General features: G+C 43.4%; 1 protein-coding gene across 2 annotated transcripts in view; it reads right to left on the bottom strand.

Moving 5' to 3' along the window:
- TBC1D9 (TBC1 domain family member 9) overlaps positions 1-14,370 on the bottom strand; it is a 42,666-nt gene extending 28,296 nt beyond the window's left edge. Inside the window, exons 1-3 of one of the 2 annotated variants that reach the window (XM_018563418.1) lie at positions 13,894-14,370; positions 1,070-1,180; positions 365-483 (exon numbers count right to left, since the gene is read on the bottom strand). In XM_018563418.1, the coding sequence (XP_018418920.1) occupies positions 365-483; positions 1,070-1,180; positions 13,894-14,017 (354 nt within the window). In that variant the 5' untranslated portion in view covers positions 14,018-14,370. The remainder of the gene's footprint in view (positions 1-364; positions 484-1,069; positions 1,181-13,893) is intronic. The other variant, XM_018563417.1, reaches the window with a different exon arrangement.
- Between the last annotated feature and the right edge of the window lie 273 nt (positions 14,371-14,643).

Below are 14,643 nucleotides of genomic sequence, written 5' to 3'. Positions count from 1 at the left end.
TAGCTGAAATAATAATTGGCTACTTATTTTTATTGTGGGTTCTGGCTAACAAGATTTCCCTGCTGCATTTCTGTAGCAACATGGCTTTAAATTTTCCTGCATTCTCGCTATTGTAAGATAAATGCTCTTTAATGCTCTCTACAAGGAATGCGATGGCACTTGTGACAGTCAAGGTAGGTGAGCCAATCAGGAAAATGGGATACAGAAATTAAACCACACCACCGCCCAAGTTATCCAAACTGGTGGGCAAATCAGCCCACTGACACCAGTAGATTGCACCAGAGCACCATCGTCTCTGTCAAATGTTGTCTGAAAGTCATTATGTAATTTTGTCAGTTATATATAGACATATGAATACAACTACCTGTATTTTTCCTTTAATGAATGTGGTGACGTCATTTTCATTTTCAAAAATGGAGAGGGTCTGCAGCAAGTTTACTTCCAGCCATTCCCAGTGCTCGGTCACCTCCCTCCGAGAGCCACCTGGACACAAGAAATTCAAATGATTGCAATCTCACCTTCGTTAATATTGAGATGTATATTTGTGCAATCTGAATGGGGCCCATTAAAAAGAAAAGACTTGAGTGTATTCTAATTAATAATAAAAATGATGAAATTATTCACAATAGTCTAGTCATGCAAACCTTGTCTGTCAGTAATTAGGCTTAAAGCAAACCACAGACAGGATATTTGATCTGGCTGTTTTCATTGGACACTGATCTCACAGGGACCATTGAGCATGAAGGTTAGGCCAACCTAGCAAGTTTATGGAGCAATCTGGGACATTTGGAAAATTTGTGGCCTAGTTTGCAGTCAGATTCTGCCTGCACATTTGCTCCCTCTCTGATATCTTCAGGTTTTTAAACATGGGCCAATACCATCATACAAGGATCACACAGTATCTACATGTTTATGCAGTCCAAGCAAGGCTACTTCTACTATAGCCAAATCTGTTATAAATTGGGTTACTCAAGCACAATACAGGAGAGCCTTATCTGTAAATATATTCAAGCCTTACTATTGGACGATTTATTGAAAATATACCTAGAGAATATAATGTGCGGCTTACCACAAGCAATAGTCCAGTACACCAGGGAGTCTGGAGTCTGATATAGGATGCGATAAGGTGCCACTCTTGCACTTGAGTCCAAAACAACATCAAGTGTCCCAACTAATAAACCTGAAAATGAACAGGGAATTCATCAAGAGAAATCGCGAGTGAGTTTATGGAAATAAGATAAGAAGTCATAGTTAGGATTAATGAATTATGCATATTTATCTAGGACAGTTGATAGACTGTTTTATATTACTGTATATATTACACTTTTTCCATGAACAAGGGAACTACTAAAGGTTGCTCAATAGGTACATAAAAGGTGCATAATTGGCTCTTTGCCTTTTCCAAAACTGTTAAGGTATAGTTTAATGGCACACAATCATATAACAAGTAAAGCTCTAAAATAAACCACAACTAATATAAAATCACACCCAAAATGAAAAGATGAATGTACACAAATAGTGAACTCCCTTGCAGAAATGTAAAAATCACTCTGGTCCATAGGAGGTATAAAGGTGTGACAACTGTAGTAGTTACAGAAGCAGGTTTTGGCAGTGCAGACAATATTTTGGTCAAAATTTCCAGGTGGATGGGATGCTGGCATACCGTACTGCTCCATATGGTCTCTTCCTTCAGACTCTACATCACTGCTGGACACAGGGGACCGGCTTAAGGTGCCCATACAACTTGCGATATTATCGCTCGATTTTTGAACGAAATCGGGTTTTCGTAGGATAATCGGTCCAATTGATGGGTAGTCAAGGATCACAATTACTGTACAACTGGCCAAATTTCGTCTATCGGGCAGGCTAGAAAATGTGCACTTATTGTTATTGCTATTATATAGGGGGATAACAATCCCCCTATATAATAGCAAAGGCACACTGACAGGTCCTCTTTATGGAGACATTAGGGGTCTCTAGGACCCCTAATGTCACCTGTGGACCCCAAAAGCTGATGAAGCATAGATCTGCTTCATCAGCTTCTTCTCTTTGGCCATAGCAGCCAGATGACTGACAGGTGAATGCGGAAGTGATGTAATACACATGGGTGGGTGCGGACGCGAACGAGCACATATAGACGATTGGCGGGCTATGGAGCCGCTAATCGCCTATATGTGAAACACCCGGTAACGGGTGTGTGCAATGGTCGGGACTTTTCTGCCCGTGTGTGCCCGCGAGCAGAAAAAAATTGCCGTCCGGAGACGGCAATCCGCCAATGCTGCAGTGCCGTCCGTCCGTTTTTTTTACTACGGGCGGACGGCAAGTGGTTAATTGTACGAAAAAGAGAAAAATAAAATTACTAAATCGCAACATGAACACTGCACATGCGCAAATGAAAATCTGCTCCGTTGATCGACTAAATTTGGTCAGTTAGTATTGCGAACGAATGATAATTGAAATCCACATTGGTCTGTGCATGATGGGGCAGTCGTGTGGAAATCGAACGGTTCGATGAAGACACGAAAAAAAATCTAACGATAATTGTATGATGTACGGCCACCTTTAAGTGACCACAACATGGGCAGGCATTCACACACCCGACACACCAACTGAATTCTAAAGATCTTTCAGCAAGTTTAGACCTGCAATGAAGCGGAGTTTGGCAGCAGAGACAGTGGGACAGGTAAGTAATCATTGCTTTCTTTGCTGGAGGCTGTTCATTTCATTTTTCAAAAATAGAAACAGGGCCGTTTGAAGTACAAGGTATTTATGAAACTTGAAGGGCCACTGAGCTATAATGTCCAGGGAATGCTGCTAACAAAACACACAGCTCTTGACACATATGGATATCCCAAAAACAGTACCATATAGAAAAAATAATCACATCATTATAGCAAACCTGTGTTTGAAGCAATAGCCCCAAAGCTTCCTCCAGTATATAGCAAGCACATTTGAAGCCCTACCATATTTTGAACAAAGGTCTACCTCAATTCCAACTAAAAAATATTGTAGCTGTAAGTGAATACTATTTCAGTTAAAACTTGCTGGCACAGGCTAGAATAGAGATCATTTCTATCTATAATCGCTATCCTAGAAAATGTATGATCATAAAAGCAATGCTATCAAGGTTACACATGCAAGCAAATCATCTATGGTCAAAAGAGGGCATGCTAATGTTTAAATGTGGCTCCTTTCCACTGAGATCAATAAATTGTTTCTGCTTTATCTGTGCTGCCTCATCAGTACTATAAAATGTGTTTATGTGGCATATAAATTAGCAATGCACACACCTGTGCATCAAGCTTTTAGACCATGAGGGAAGATTTTAAGAGGAGGATTTTATATATTGCAAATAAAAATTAATGTAAAAAAGGAATACATTTCAGAAGAAACTAAATATATGGTTTGTGTCAAATTTAATTTAGAAACTACACTGCCTGTCCAAAAAAAATAGTCACCACCTGGATTTCGGGCAGTGTTATGATCTAGGGTTGCTTCAGTTGGTTAGGTCTAAGTTCATATGCCCAAAAAAATTAGGTCAGCTGCCTACCTGAATATATTGAATGATCAGGTTTTTCCCATCAATAGATTTTCTTATTTTCTGATGGCACAGGAATATTGCAAGATGACAATGCCAGGATTCATTGTGCTCAAATTATGAAAGAGTTGTTCAGTGAGCATCATTTTCACACATGGATTGGCCACCACACAGTCCAGGCCTTAACCCCAGTGAGAATCTTTGGGAGGTGGTGGAGAAAACTTTACACAGTGGTCCAACTCTCCCATCATCACTAACAGATCTTGGTGAAAAATTAATGCAACTCTGGACAGAAATAAATGTGACATTGCATAAGCTTATCCAAACAAACAATGTCACAGCAAATGCATGCTGTAATCAAATCTTCCTTCTGACCTTTCTTGTGTCTAGCAGCACACAACCTTTCCCCTACTCTTACAATCCCCTTGCTTGCCTGGGGATGCAACCTTTGATCACAATGTCATTCAACAATTCCAGAACTGTCAAATGCCTGTATCCCCACTGTGCCTTATGATTCCATCCTCTAAAGAACACAGCAGTAACCAGGGCCGGATTCCCCACAAGGCCACCGAGGCCATGGCCTCGGGGGCGGCAGGGAGTAGAGGGGCAGCACAGCTTGTCAGCGTTTACATACAAGTGGTCCGGTGGCTGTAGAGCCGCCTGATCGCTTGTATGTGGTGCCGCTCTGTGCGCCCCCCTCTGCCGCCGCTGGTCCAGAGCTCCGCTGTGCCCGGTGTGGGCGCAGAACCAGCACGGTGGCTCTGTGACTAGAGATCAGTATAGGATCTCCCTCTGAACTCCTCCCTGTTCTCTGAATGCAAGAAGTTATGTACATTACATAACTTCCACATCCAGCTGTCACTCTCTGGCTACAGAAGCCGGAGAGAAGCTGGTGAAGCAGACCTAGGGTCCCTTGATATCTCCATAAAGAGGGCCAGTCACTGTAAATTGGTTATCACATAGGGGACTTCTTATCCCCCTATGTGATAGCAATAAATGTAAGTGAAAAAATAAAAAAAGTTTAAAAAAAAGTTTGCTTTGCTTTTTTCCATGCGTTATTGATTAGATTAAAGTGTATTATCATTCTTATATCTGTATTTATAGCATGATCCATAAGCCCATCTTTCTTTTACCACTTTTCTAATATTTAAGGCTTACTATGGGTTTTAGTACACGTGTACCACCTGGTGAAAATAAGTGCATCTGCCTGCATGGTACATAAATCTAATGCCTATAGTTCTAGTGATGTCAGTGTGCATGATTATATAGTGCACATTTTCAGTGAGAAAAAAACATAGTTAAAATGATGTCACAGATTAGCGCAGCATGCAATAATTACACACGGGGGCCAGGTTCACACCGGGGCGATCGAGCCCGCGCGGCAACTGTGCACGATGCCCCGCGGATTGCCACACGGTCACTGAGTCGCCCACCATCAGCGATCGCGCTGCCATTATTTTCTAATGGCACCCCAGTCGCGCCGTGCGGTTTCCACCCATGCAACCGAACACGGTTTGCGGCAAAAAAAAAGCCACTTATCGTGTGTCCCAAAAAAACGTACATGTACCTTTTTTCTGTGATTGCTGCATGGATGTACCCCATTGAAATGAATGCACATGTCCCCGATCGCCCAGGCCTGCACCGGCTCTAAAGGAGCCATTCACTCCTTAGACTGTAACCAGCAAACATTTCCAGGAACTGAAGTCACTTGTCGTCATGCTGTCAAATGCCTGTGGAAAAGGGAAGTTCATTCCCTGTTCATTGCCAATAGCTGTATAGTACAACACGTTTATCACATGCAGACTGTGATGCAACAATTATATGCAAAATACTCCGAACTATACGGAAGCCCCACTCTTTAGTCACTTTAGAAAACCGAGATTCAGGCTTCCTGTAATATAGGTTAGCCAATAAATACTACAGTGTATTTGTTAGGTTTGTGGTGCGAGCCCGAAATGATGAGGAGGACCTCCCTTGCAACCCCGTCTGATGACCACTGGGGTTGAGAACAGTAGGGTTCAGGCAGGGGATGCACGAGTGCCAGATGCGGAACTCTAGGTCACGAGGTCTACTTGGTGACCTAGCAGAGTAGCCGCCGTGCTTTAAGGGTAAGGCAGAAGGAAGCGTAAGAGACTAGCCGGGTCAGTAGCGTGCGGGCAATATGGTACAAGGGGTTAAACCAGAGCGAAATCCAGAGACAAGCCGGGTCGGTAACAAGCGAGCAGCAGAGCGCAAGGATAAGGCCAAAGAGAAGTCCAGAAACAAGCCGGGTCGGTAACAGGGAAGCCAAGGGAACAAGAACCACAATGGGCAAGGAACAGGAGCAAGGCAGGGTGAATGACCAGAGAGAGCAAGCACAGCACGAACATCCAGTGCTGGCTGAAGATCACCCAGCACTGAATGAGCGTCCTGCAGCGCCTTATATAGGCTGAGGATGAGCTACTGCGCATGCGCTGGCCCGATTACGTCACCGCGCCGCTCCGACGTGATGACGTAATCCCGCGCGACGACGCAATCCGCCAGGCCTTCTGTCGTCTGCGCCTGCGCAACCGGCCCGTGCTGCAGGATCACCTCTCTGCCTATATCCCGGCAGAGGGACACGGCATCTCCCACAACCAGGTACCCGACAGTATTACATGTAACCTTCAGAGTAAATACACATTAGGGATTGATTTTTTGAGCGGTGTGTTTAGGTGCTCTACTTTAAATAAGGAAGCAGTTCCAGGCAAAAGTGCAAATGTGCTAAAATCCAAACTGTCACTGATTTGACTGAAAATGGCACTAAACTCAGACGTTGAATCTTAAAAATGCACTCAAGTACCTCAGCTATTAACAATACTGGACTTTGTGTATCACTCGGATATAGATCCTCAAATCATCTCTGAATTGGTGCTGGCATTGCCCTTCCTTCTGGAAGGGCAATGTGTGTGTGTTGTAAAGTAGCCACCACTCTAAGACCTCCCCCGTGATGGACTACAATCGTAGGTTTAGTTTACTCATTTGTACTGAGATTGTTGTCTTATCAGTGAACTTGGAGCCGTATCTACTTTACAACACACACAGGGACCATGGGGAATAAAAGTAGCCACCCTCCAGAAGGAAGGACAGTGCCAGCACCAATTCAGAGATGATTTGAGGATCTACAGCTGAGTGATACACAAATAAGCTACATTTTTGTTAATAGTTCAGGTACTTGAATGCATTATTATGATTTAACTCCTGAGTTTAGCGTCACTTCAAACAGGGTTCAGTACTACAATGCAGGAACTTAGGGGTGCCTTCACACAAAGAAGTTTTCTGAAGCGCCAAGAGTACTTTGGTTTCTGGGGCTCTTAAACATGCAATTTTCTAAACTTGCTGATAGTAATGCCCAGCTCTTGATAAACTATGGAACCCCCCCCCCCCCCCCCCACCAAAGGGGAAAGGGGTTTTTTGGTTCCAAAATTTAGAGGGGAAAGTTTTTTTTTGGTTAAAAAAGGGAAAGGGGGGGGGGGGTTAGGGTGCAGTCTGTGCATTGCTCTGCATGAGTGCAGTTTTACTTTATTATCCAAGGATGCAGTCTAGCAACAACATACTTACAAATAATACTGTTACAGCAGTAATTCATGTGAAGAATCCCTTGAGCATGGTCACTTGTTATGTGATCATTTCATTAATGCAAATTGTCATTTGTGTTCATACCTACAGAATATACCTCTTAAATACATTCTTGTCATTCCATGTATCTAGTCATCGGATTCATGCCATAACAGATTATGAATTTTCTGTTGATATGACATAATTTTATAATGTATGACATCACTTAACTCAAGCTCAGGCAGAGGTAGCATACATGTAAGATAAGTAAGCTGGCCATTTGCATTACGCTGGCTGTTATTATAGGTTTACTGCATGACTTCAAGCTGACCTAAGAACTTACACAACAGCAAATTAAAAGTCTAGATAGAGATAATAGTGACTTTGCATTGTAAAAAAATATATAAATATAATAATAAATAATATCATAGCTGCAGCATGTATACGTGGAAGGTATCTACAGGTGATGACCCTTAAAGCTGCTAGCAGCTTTATGTATGTATTGTTTTGAAGTGATACAAGAGCCAATATAACTAACCCCAGATGTTCCACTATTCATGTATTATATCTGTAGAGCCTTTTTATTATTTATACCTTTTTACATATCTGCATGTTTCACAAAATTGTCCTTATGGAGGTAAAGCTATTTATTAGTCTTCACGAGACTGTCCCACATATTCTAGGGGCCTAAATTAAGTTACAGAAAAAGAGGTAGAGAGTAGGCACTAACATGAACAGAAATTCATATGTTCCATGTACAGTATGGGTAATCTGCCTGATCAGGAATCTGCATACCATTCTAACCCTTAACAGTTTTTTTTTTTACCGTCATGTTCCAGCTAGGAGACCTAACTCTACTGCAGGTCTCCTTAGCACAGACAGTCTGGTCTGCATTTGGCCCTCTTCTAGCAAGCCACATCCTACTGCCCTCTGCTTCACATCTCAGTGCTGCATGTCTAGTCTTTGACCCACCACCTCCATCACCCACTACTTTGTACAGAACACTACCAACCCTCAATTATCTAGTGATGCTCCCAGCAGATCTATGGCATTCTTGAAGAGGTAAAGGGTCCACAAAGTCCCTTTTAAGGTGTTGTTAAACAGTCTATCCACCCAAAATGGACACTTACGTTTTGGTAGATACTGAAGAGTTAAATTACTTAATTTCTGATATCTCTGGAACCACATTGGTAAGATCTCATCAATTGGATTTATTTTATAGTATGAATAATCCAATAGGAAATGCTGGGAAAAAAGGAGAGGTAGGCAGGAAGAGTCAGGAATTATGGCAAGGAGAGCTTTTTAGTGGAGTATCCAAAACATATGTTGTCCTGAGGGGCCACACACTGCTGAACATTTGGCAGAATCGGTTGTATTTGGCTGAAATTTGAGCAGTGTATGGCAAGCTTGAATTGGATGGTTTCATGTCTGCAACAAATGAACTCTTCTAGTTCTGCTATGTGGCATAACTATTGCATAGTCCATGTGGGTACCATGGATTCTGGAAGGGTTGAAAACGGGGGAGAATCTGACTGCAGAGATTTGGCTCCTGTGGCATCAAAGTGACCTTACTCAGTGCATTCCGCATCTGCTACGGCAGCATTTTCATGTGGCAGGTTGCCACTTTTACTGTATCACTTTCACCGCTCTGAACATAGCTCTAAACAGCTGGTAGCACAAAAAAAGTTTTTCTATTTTACATCCAATTTTACATCCAATTTTACAGCCCCTACAGTGAATCTACTTGACAAACCAATGTGTTCTTTCCATGTGTGTCAAATATATACTCCTAGCAATGCAGCAGTGCATCTTCACACATAAAATCCACATAACTACTTCACTGGGGTCATTAGGTTTTGCCTTGCTGCTGATATCCTCCAGACTCTTGTAGTCACTTCTGGCAAGTCAGTTTTCTGATAGTGACAAAAGGTGTGCTGGCACACACATTTCTAGTCTCCACCGAAATGTTCACGTGACAGGGTGTATTGGAACAAAGGTCTTCATTGCAGGACCACCAGGGTTTTGTTTTTTTTAAAGCTGTATATTTAAAAAGAAAAAAGTAAAATGTCTTTTTAAAATGTACACTATATTGCCAAAAGTATTGGGATACCCCTCCAAAATAATTGGATTCAGGTATTCTGTGAAATTTCCTTGCCACTAAATATTCCTCGGTCAACTGTTCGTGGTATTATAACAAAGTGGAAGCAACTGGGAACAACAGCAACTCAACCACGAAGTGGTGGGCCACGTAAAATGACAGAGCGGGGTCAGTGCATGCTGAAGCGCACAGTGCGCAGAAGTCACCATCTGTCTGGAGAGTCAATAGCTACAGACCTCCAAACTTTGTGTGGCCTTCAGATTGGCACAACAGCAGTGCGTAGAGAGCTTCATGGAATGGGTTTCCATGGCTGAGCAGCTGCATCCAAGTCTTACATCACCAAGTGCAATGCAAAGCGTCGGATACAGTGGTGTAAAGCACGCCGTCACTGGACTCTAGAGATGTGGAGATGTGTTCTCTGGAGTGATGAATCACACGTCTGTGCCTGGCAATCCGATGGACGTGTCTAGGTTTGGCGGTTGCCAGTAGAACGGTACTTGCCTCACTGCATTGTGCCAAGTGTAAAGTTTGGCAGAGGGGGGATTATGGAGTGGGGTTGTTTTTCAGGGGTTGGGCTTAGCCCCTTATGTTTAGTAAAGGGAACTCTTAAGGCATCAGCACACCAAGACATTTTGGACAATTTAATGCTTTTTTGTTCCCAATTTTGTGGGAACAGTTTGGGAATGGCCCCTTCCTGTTCCAACATGACAGCGCACCAGTGCACAAAGCAAGGTCCATAAAGACATGGATGAGCAAGTTTGGGGTGGAGGAACTTGACTGGCCTGCACAGAGTCCTGACCTCAACCCAATAGAACACCTTTGGGATAAATTAGAGCAGAGACTGCGAGCAAGGCCTTCTCATACAACATCAGTACCTGACCTCACAAATGCAAACATTCCCATAGACACACTCCTAAACCTTGTGGACGCCTTCCCAGAAGAGTTGAAGCTGTTATAGCTGCAAAGGGTGGGCCAACTCAATATTGACTGTTAAGGGGTGACAACGTTCTGTCCCTGTCTCCCAATTTTGCTTGTGTCATCCTACTATGTGGGCTTCAAATGTAGTCTAGAAGTGGGCATTTTAACACACATTATATAGTCACAGGCATGGTTTACTTTGGTCATCACCATGAAACCCACCCTAAGAAAAGTCATGTAGCCAAGGCTGAAGTGCATGGATGTAAAATAAACCTCTCTCCCTTCCTCAACCTTTTTACCCCTAAAAAAAAGTTTTTAGGTCTTGAGGAACTCTGTCCCTAAATCAGAGCAATGGTAATAATGCTTCTTACAGTGCTGGTCAGAATGCCACCTTTACAGACTGCTAAAAAGAGCATTGGTGTCACGCTGCCAAGTGGCGTTAGCCCTGAAACCTTTCAAGCACTGTTAAATGGGAGGTCCATCAGCCACAGATCAAGGAGCCCCTAGTAACCTCTAGAACAATTGTTCTCAACCTGTGTATACCTCAGGACCCACATTCGTCCTTGGTCATTAATTTGCGACCCAAGTGTCCAATGTCTGCACTGCAATGGAATGCTCGGCATTAGGATACCGCACGTTCCGGTGCTGTCATATGAACTGTGGGTGGGAGGTGTGTTTAGGGTACCATGCAAATGAATGGCAATGCAACACACCTCCCACACCAGAATGCATGTTAGGTGCGATTGCGTGGTACAGTGCGTTATCCACACGGTGCTATGCAATTAACGCACTGTACTAGTGTGAGCGGGCCCTCAAAAACACTGACATACATACACACTCCAAAAAATATTGAATTTTTTTTTAAGGTCCACCCAGTCACCCTACCTTACAAGAAATGGAGTGGATCCTTATCCTGGGTTCAGTGTGGGCTGCTGTGCTGTGACTGAGCCCCATCCATATATGCATTGTTTGTACAGCTCCTTTGCATGCCCTGTAGAGGTGCCAGGAGCCAAAATGTGATGTCACTCCAGTCCAGGCACCTCTATAGGACACGTGAAGGAGCTGTAAGCAATGCATGCATTTAGGGAGCTCCCTCACGGCCATATCCCCAGCCCAAGCTGACACTCGGCGCCGGGCAGCATATTTTAAATGGCTGCTTGGAACGAGAACTAACAGTGCTGCGCTAGCAGAGATGGCTCCTCAAAATTGGTCCCAACCTATTATATTGAACTTATATCCTACAGGTCTGGTAGATTTGACAGCCATAGACAGAAATGGCGGTCACTTCTCCCGGACCTAGCGGAAGACGATTGGGGAGTCTTTGAAAGTAGTTACATGTCCTCCGTGATAGCCTCTAAGGACAAATGAATACAGATGAAATGATTTTATCAAGTCTACTACACTCCTACCCTTTTACATAGATTGGGCCTCCGACCGACATCACGTTGCTTTAAGTGCTGTGGTCAGGAGGCCGATTTCCTCCATTCCTTTTGGTCCTGCCCACACATACGGGCCTTTTTGGTCTGAGGTTACTTACTTCATGGAGGCTAGCCAAGGTTTCCCCAACATCTGCAATCCTGCGTTCGACCTCTTAGGTCTATTTGGTGAATTGCCACTGGCCTCGAGAGCTCAAGACACTACTCCGCCTGCTTTTATTTTATGCTAGGAAAACTATTCTGCTTGTTTGGGGTAGCCCGAAAGCTCCCTCCCTGAGCGACTGGAAGCGATTGTATAAACTTACATATGAGCAGCGGGGAAACCCGCTGCATTTTGCTCGCATTTGGGATACTTGGCTGTCCTCCTCTAATACAACAGTGGATTTGAGGTGATGTTCTTACTGCATTGTACTCTCTTGGACTATTGGCCCTCTTTTGTATTCCTTGAAGTGTTTTATAACCAATTGATATATCAATGGCTACGTCTATTTTTTCAACCTGTATACTACCTGTGATCTGTGGTTAGTTCCTCCGTTCTGGGCTACGTAAGCTTGTAAACGGTATGATGTATGTAATGTAACACTTACCCTGGGTTATGTTGACCCGGTTGTTGTGTATGTTGATGGTATTGATTGTATTGTATGTCTATGACATTGAAAAGCTCAATAAAAAGCATCTTTAACAAAAAAAAAACAGTGCTGCACTAGGAGTCTGAGGAGCCTCTCACCTAGTGCAGTGGAAGGCAAGTGGCGACCCACTGAACACGGGCTCGCGACCCACTTTTGGGTCACGACCCACCAGTTGAGAACCAAAGCTCTAGAGAAACCCTGGTTGAGAATGGTTTATGTACACTGTAAGGGGCTGCAAAGAGGCAGCATGAGATCAGCAGCATTGAAAAGAATGAAACAAAAAAGGTGAAAATAGTTCTTTCTAAAGATAAAATATGGCAATTGCTTATGATAAACAGTTCTTTAGCAAACTAAATGTCATCCAGTTAAAGTTTATTTCTTACTTTTAATTTTTTATTACTTTATAAAAGAGCTCCAGATTTTTTTTTCAAAATAACCCTTGCAGTGAAGCTACATGGCAAGGGTTAAGTACTTGTTATGGTCTAGGGATAAAAAGAAAGAAAATATACCCACGTGGCTGCTAGACTGGTCCCGCAGTCTCTTCTCATGTGGGCTCCGGTGGTCTAAGGACCCGTGACATCTAATGGACCAGCATTAGAGGACGCCGAGGGGCAAATCACAGCCGGAGTGGAGGGGGGTGAACAGTCACTGCCACATAATTGGTTTGAATTAAGAGCAGCACAGGTATTTACATTCCATTTGACTCACTAGGATTAGTGCTCGCAGCAAGGGGGATTGCATTGGTGCTAGAGAGTTTTTGTTAATTTGAGAAGGATCAGGTAAATATCTTCTTTCGTTCACCTCTGGGCCAAAACAAGCACCTGGCCCTAGCAATGTGGGGGTAGTCCCACTGCAAGGGTTAATTTGAGAGAAAAAAAAAACTGGAGTTCTTCTTTAAAGGAAAATGATGGAACTGTACAGTGGATGTTTAATGAAATAAGGAGAGGTCCCTATTATTAGGGAAGCCACAGCAAACCTAGTTATAATTGATTGCAACATTCATGTTTTGTATAATGAAAACATCCAAGACTGTGGGGATCACACACTCCAAGATCTGACAGCGGTTGACACAATAGAACCCACAATGCTGTGAGAAATGTGCATGCTGAAAACAACAAATCCAGCTCCATTCACCTAGAGAATGAGCAGCTCAGCCCTCCCACCCTATTCTCCCAGGAAGTGACGCCTGGCCTAACAAGCCATGGAGCCCGGAATTGTAAGCAAAAGGTGATTAGCTGAGAGCTCCTAACAGTGCACCTTGACAGAGCTGGTAAACAAAGAATCAGCCTCGTCACATAAAGAAAACAACTTTAGATCAGTGTAAATAAACACATACACCAGTTGCCCAAACAAAGGAAAGAGCAAAAACTGCCTGCAGCTAGAAAATGTAAATATTTATATAGATAACACAAATCTAAAGTCTTTATGTGCAGTCCCTCATGTAGCCTTCATTTGCATATATTTGGCGTGTGGATTATATGCAAAGACTAAAACAAAAAAATAAAAAGATTTTTTATATGTGGAAAAAAAAAAAAGATTTTTTATATCTGAGAGGAAGCGATAAACTCTAATTTCTGCGTGCACTCATTGGGATAAGATGGTTAGTGCCCTCTACATCGTATAGTACACACACACATATTTATATTAAAATATATCAAATAAAAACTATAATTCTTTTCTTCTATATAAATTTCTTACCAGCCAGCCCCCCTCCTCCTTTGGTCCCATGCCCCTTCCTCCTTTGCAGTATGAAATAAGGATTGGCCCTCTCTGTGATCCACAGGGCGTTTGCCAACAGCACTTCTTCTGGATGAACCCACATGGTCAGGGACAGACAGGTCAGAGCTCCAGATCTCCTGTGTTGTGATCCCTGGGAGAAATCCACATAGCAGAGAGGAAGAAGCAGCAGTGTCACAGCAGTGGATGGAGTTCAGAAATCAGAGGCTGCATCCCATCTGACCCCAAACAATGAAAAAGGTCTTCCCGAGTCCAGGCTTAGCACACCAGGGAGGGGAGAGGAGGAGGTCCAGACACCTCTATCAGCAGATAAACAGGCTCATCCCAGGACAAGATGGAACCAGATGACTGGCTTGGCATCAGCAGATTTTCCTGCTATGGATGGTCTCACATAATGAATGACAGCAGTGACATCCGAAATGTCAAGATCATGACAGCTATGGTAGAGATCAGTAGGAGCTGGCATTTAATCCATTATTGTGGGCACCATCAGTGCAGGGATGGACGGGGTGCTCTGTCCATGGTACCACCGCCAGGATAACAATGCAGCCTCATTAGCCCCTGCAAATGAGATCGCAGAAGCAGCAGCTCGGGGATCATGATGACAGAGGTCTGCACGAATGAAAGGGGAGGAGAGAGGAGAGAAGAGGGAGGCAGAGCTGAGCTGAGACCAATTACATCAGCATGTGAACAACAAGGGACTGACAGGCT

This window comes from Nanorana parkeri, unplaced genomic scaffold, assembly GCF_000935625.1.
Source record: "Nanorana parkeri isolate BGI_ZX_2015 unplaced genomic scaffold, ASM93562v1 scaffold662, whole genome shotgun sequence".
Taxonomy (NCBI): Eukaryota; Metazoa; Chordata; class Amphibia; order Anura; family Dicroglossidae; genus Nanorana; species Nanorana parkeri.
Note: the sequence above shows the minus strand (reverse complement) of the source record. Positions and strands in the feature narration are given on the sequence as shown.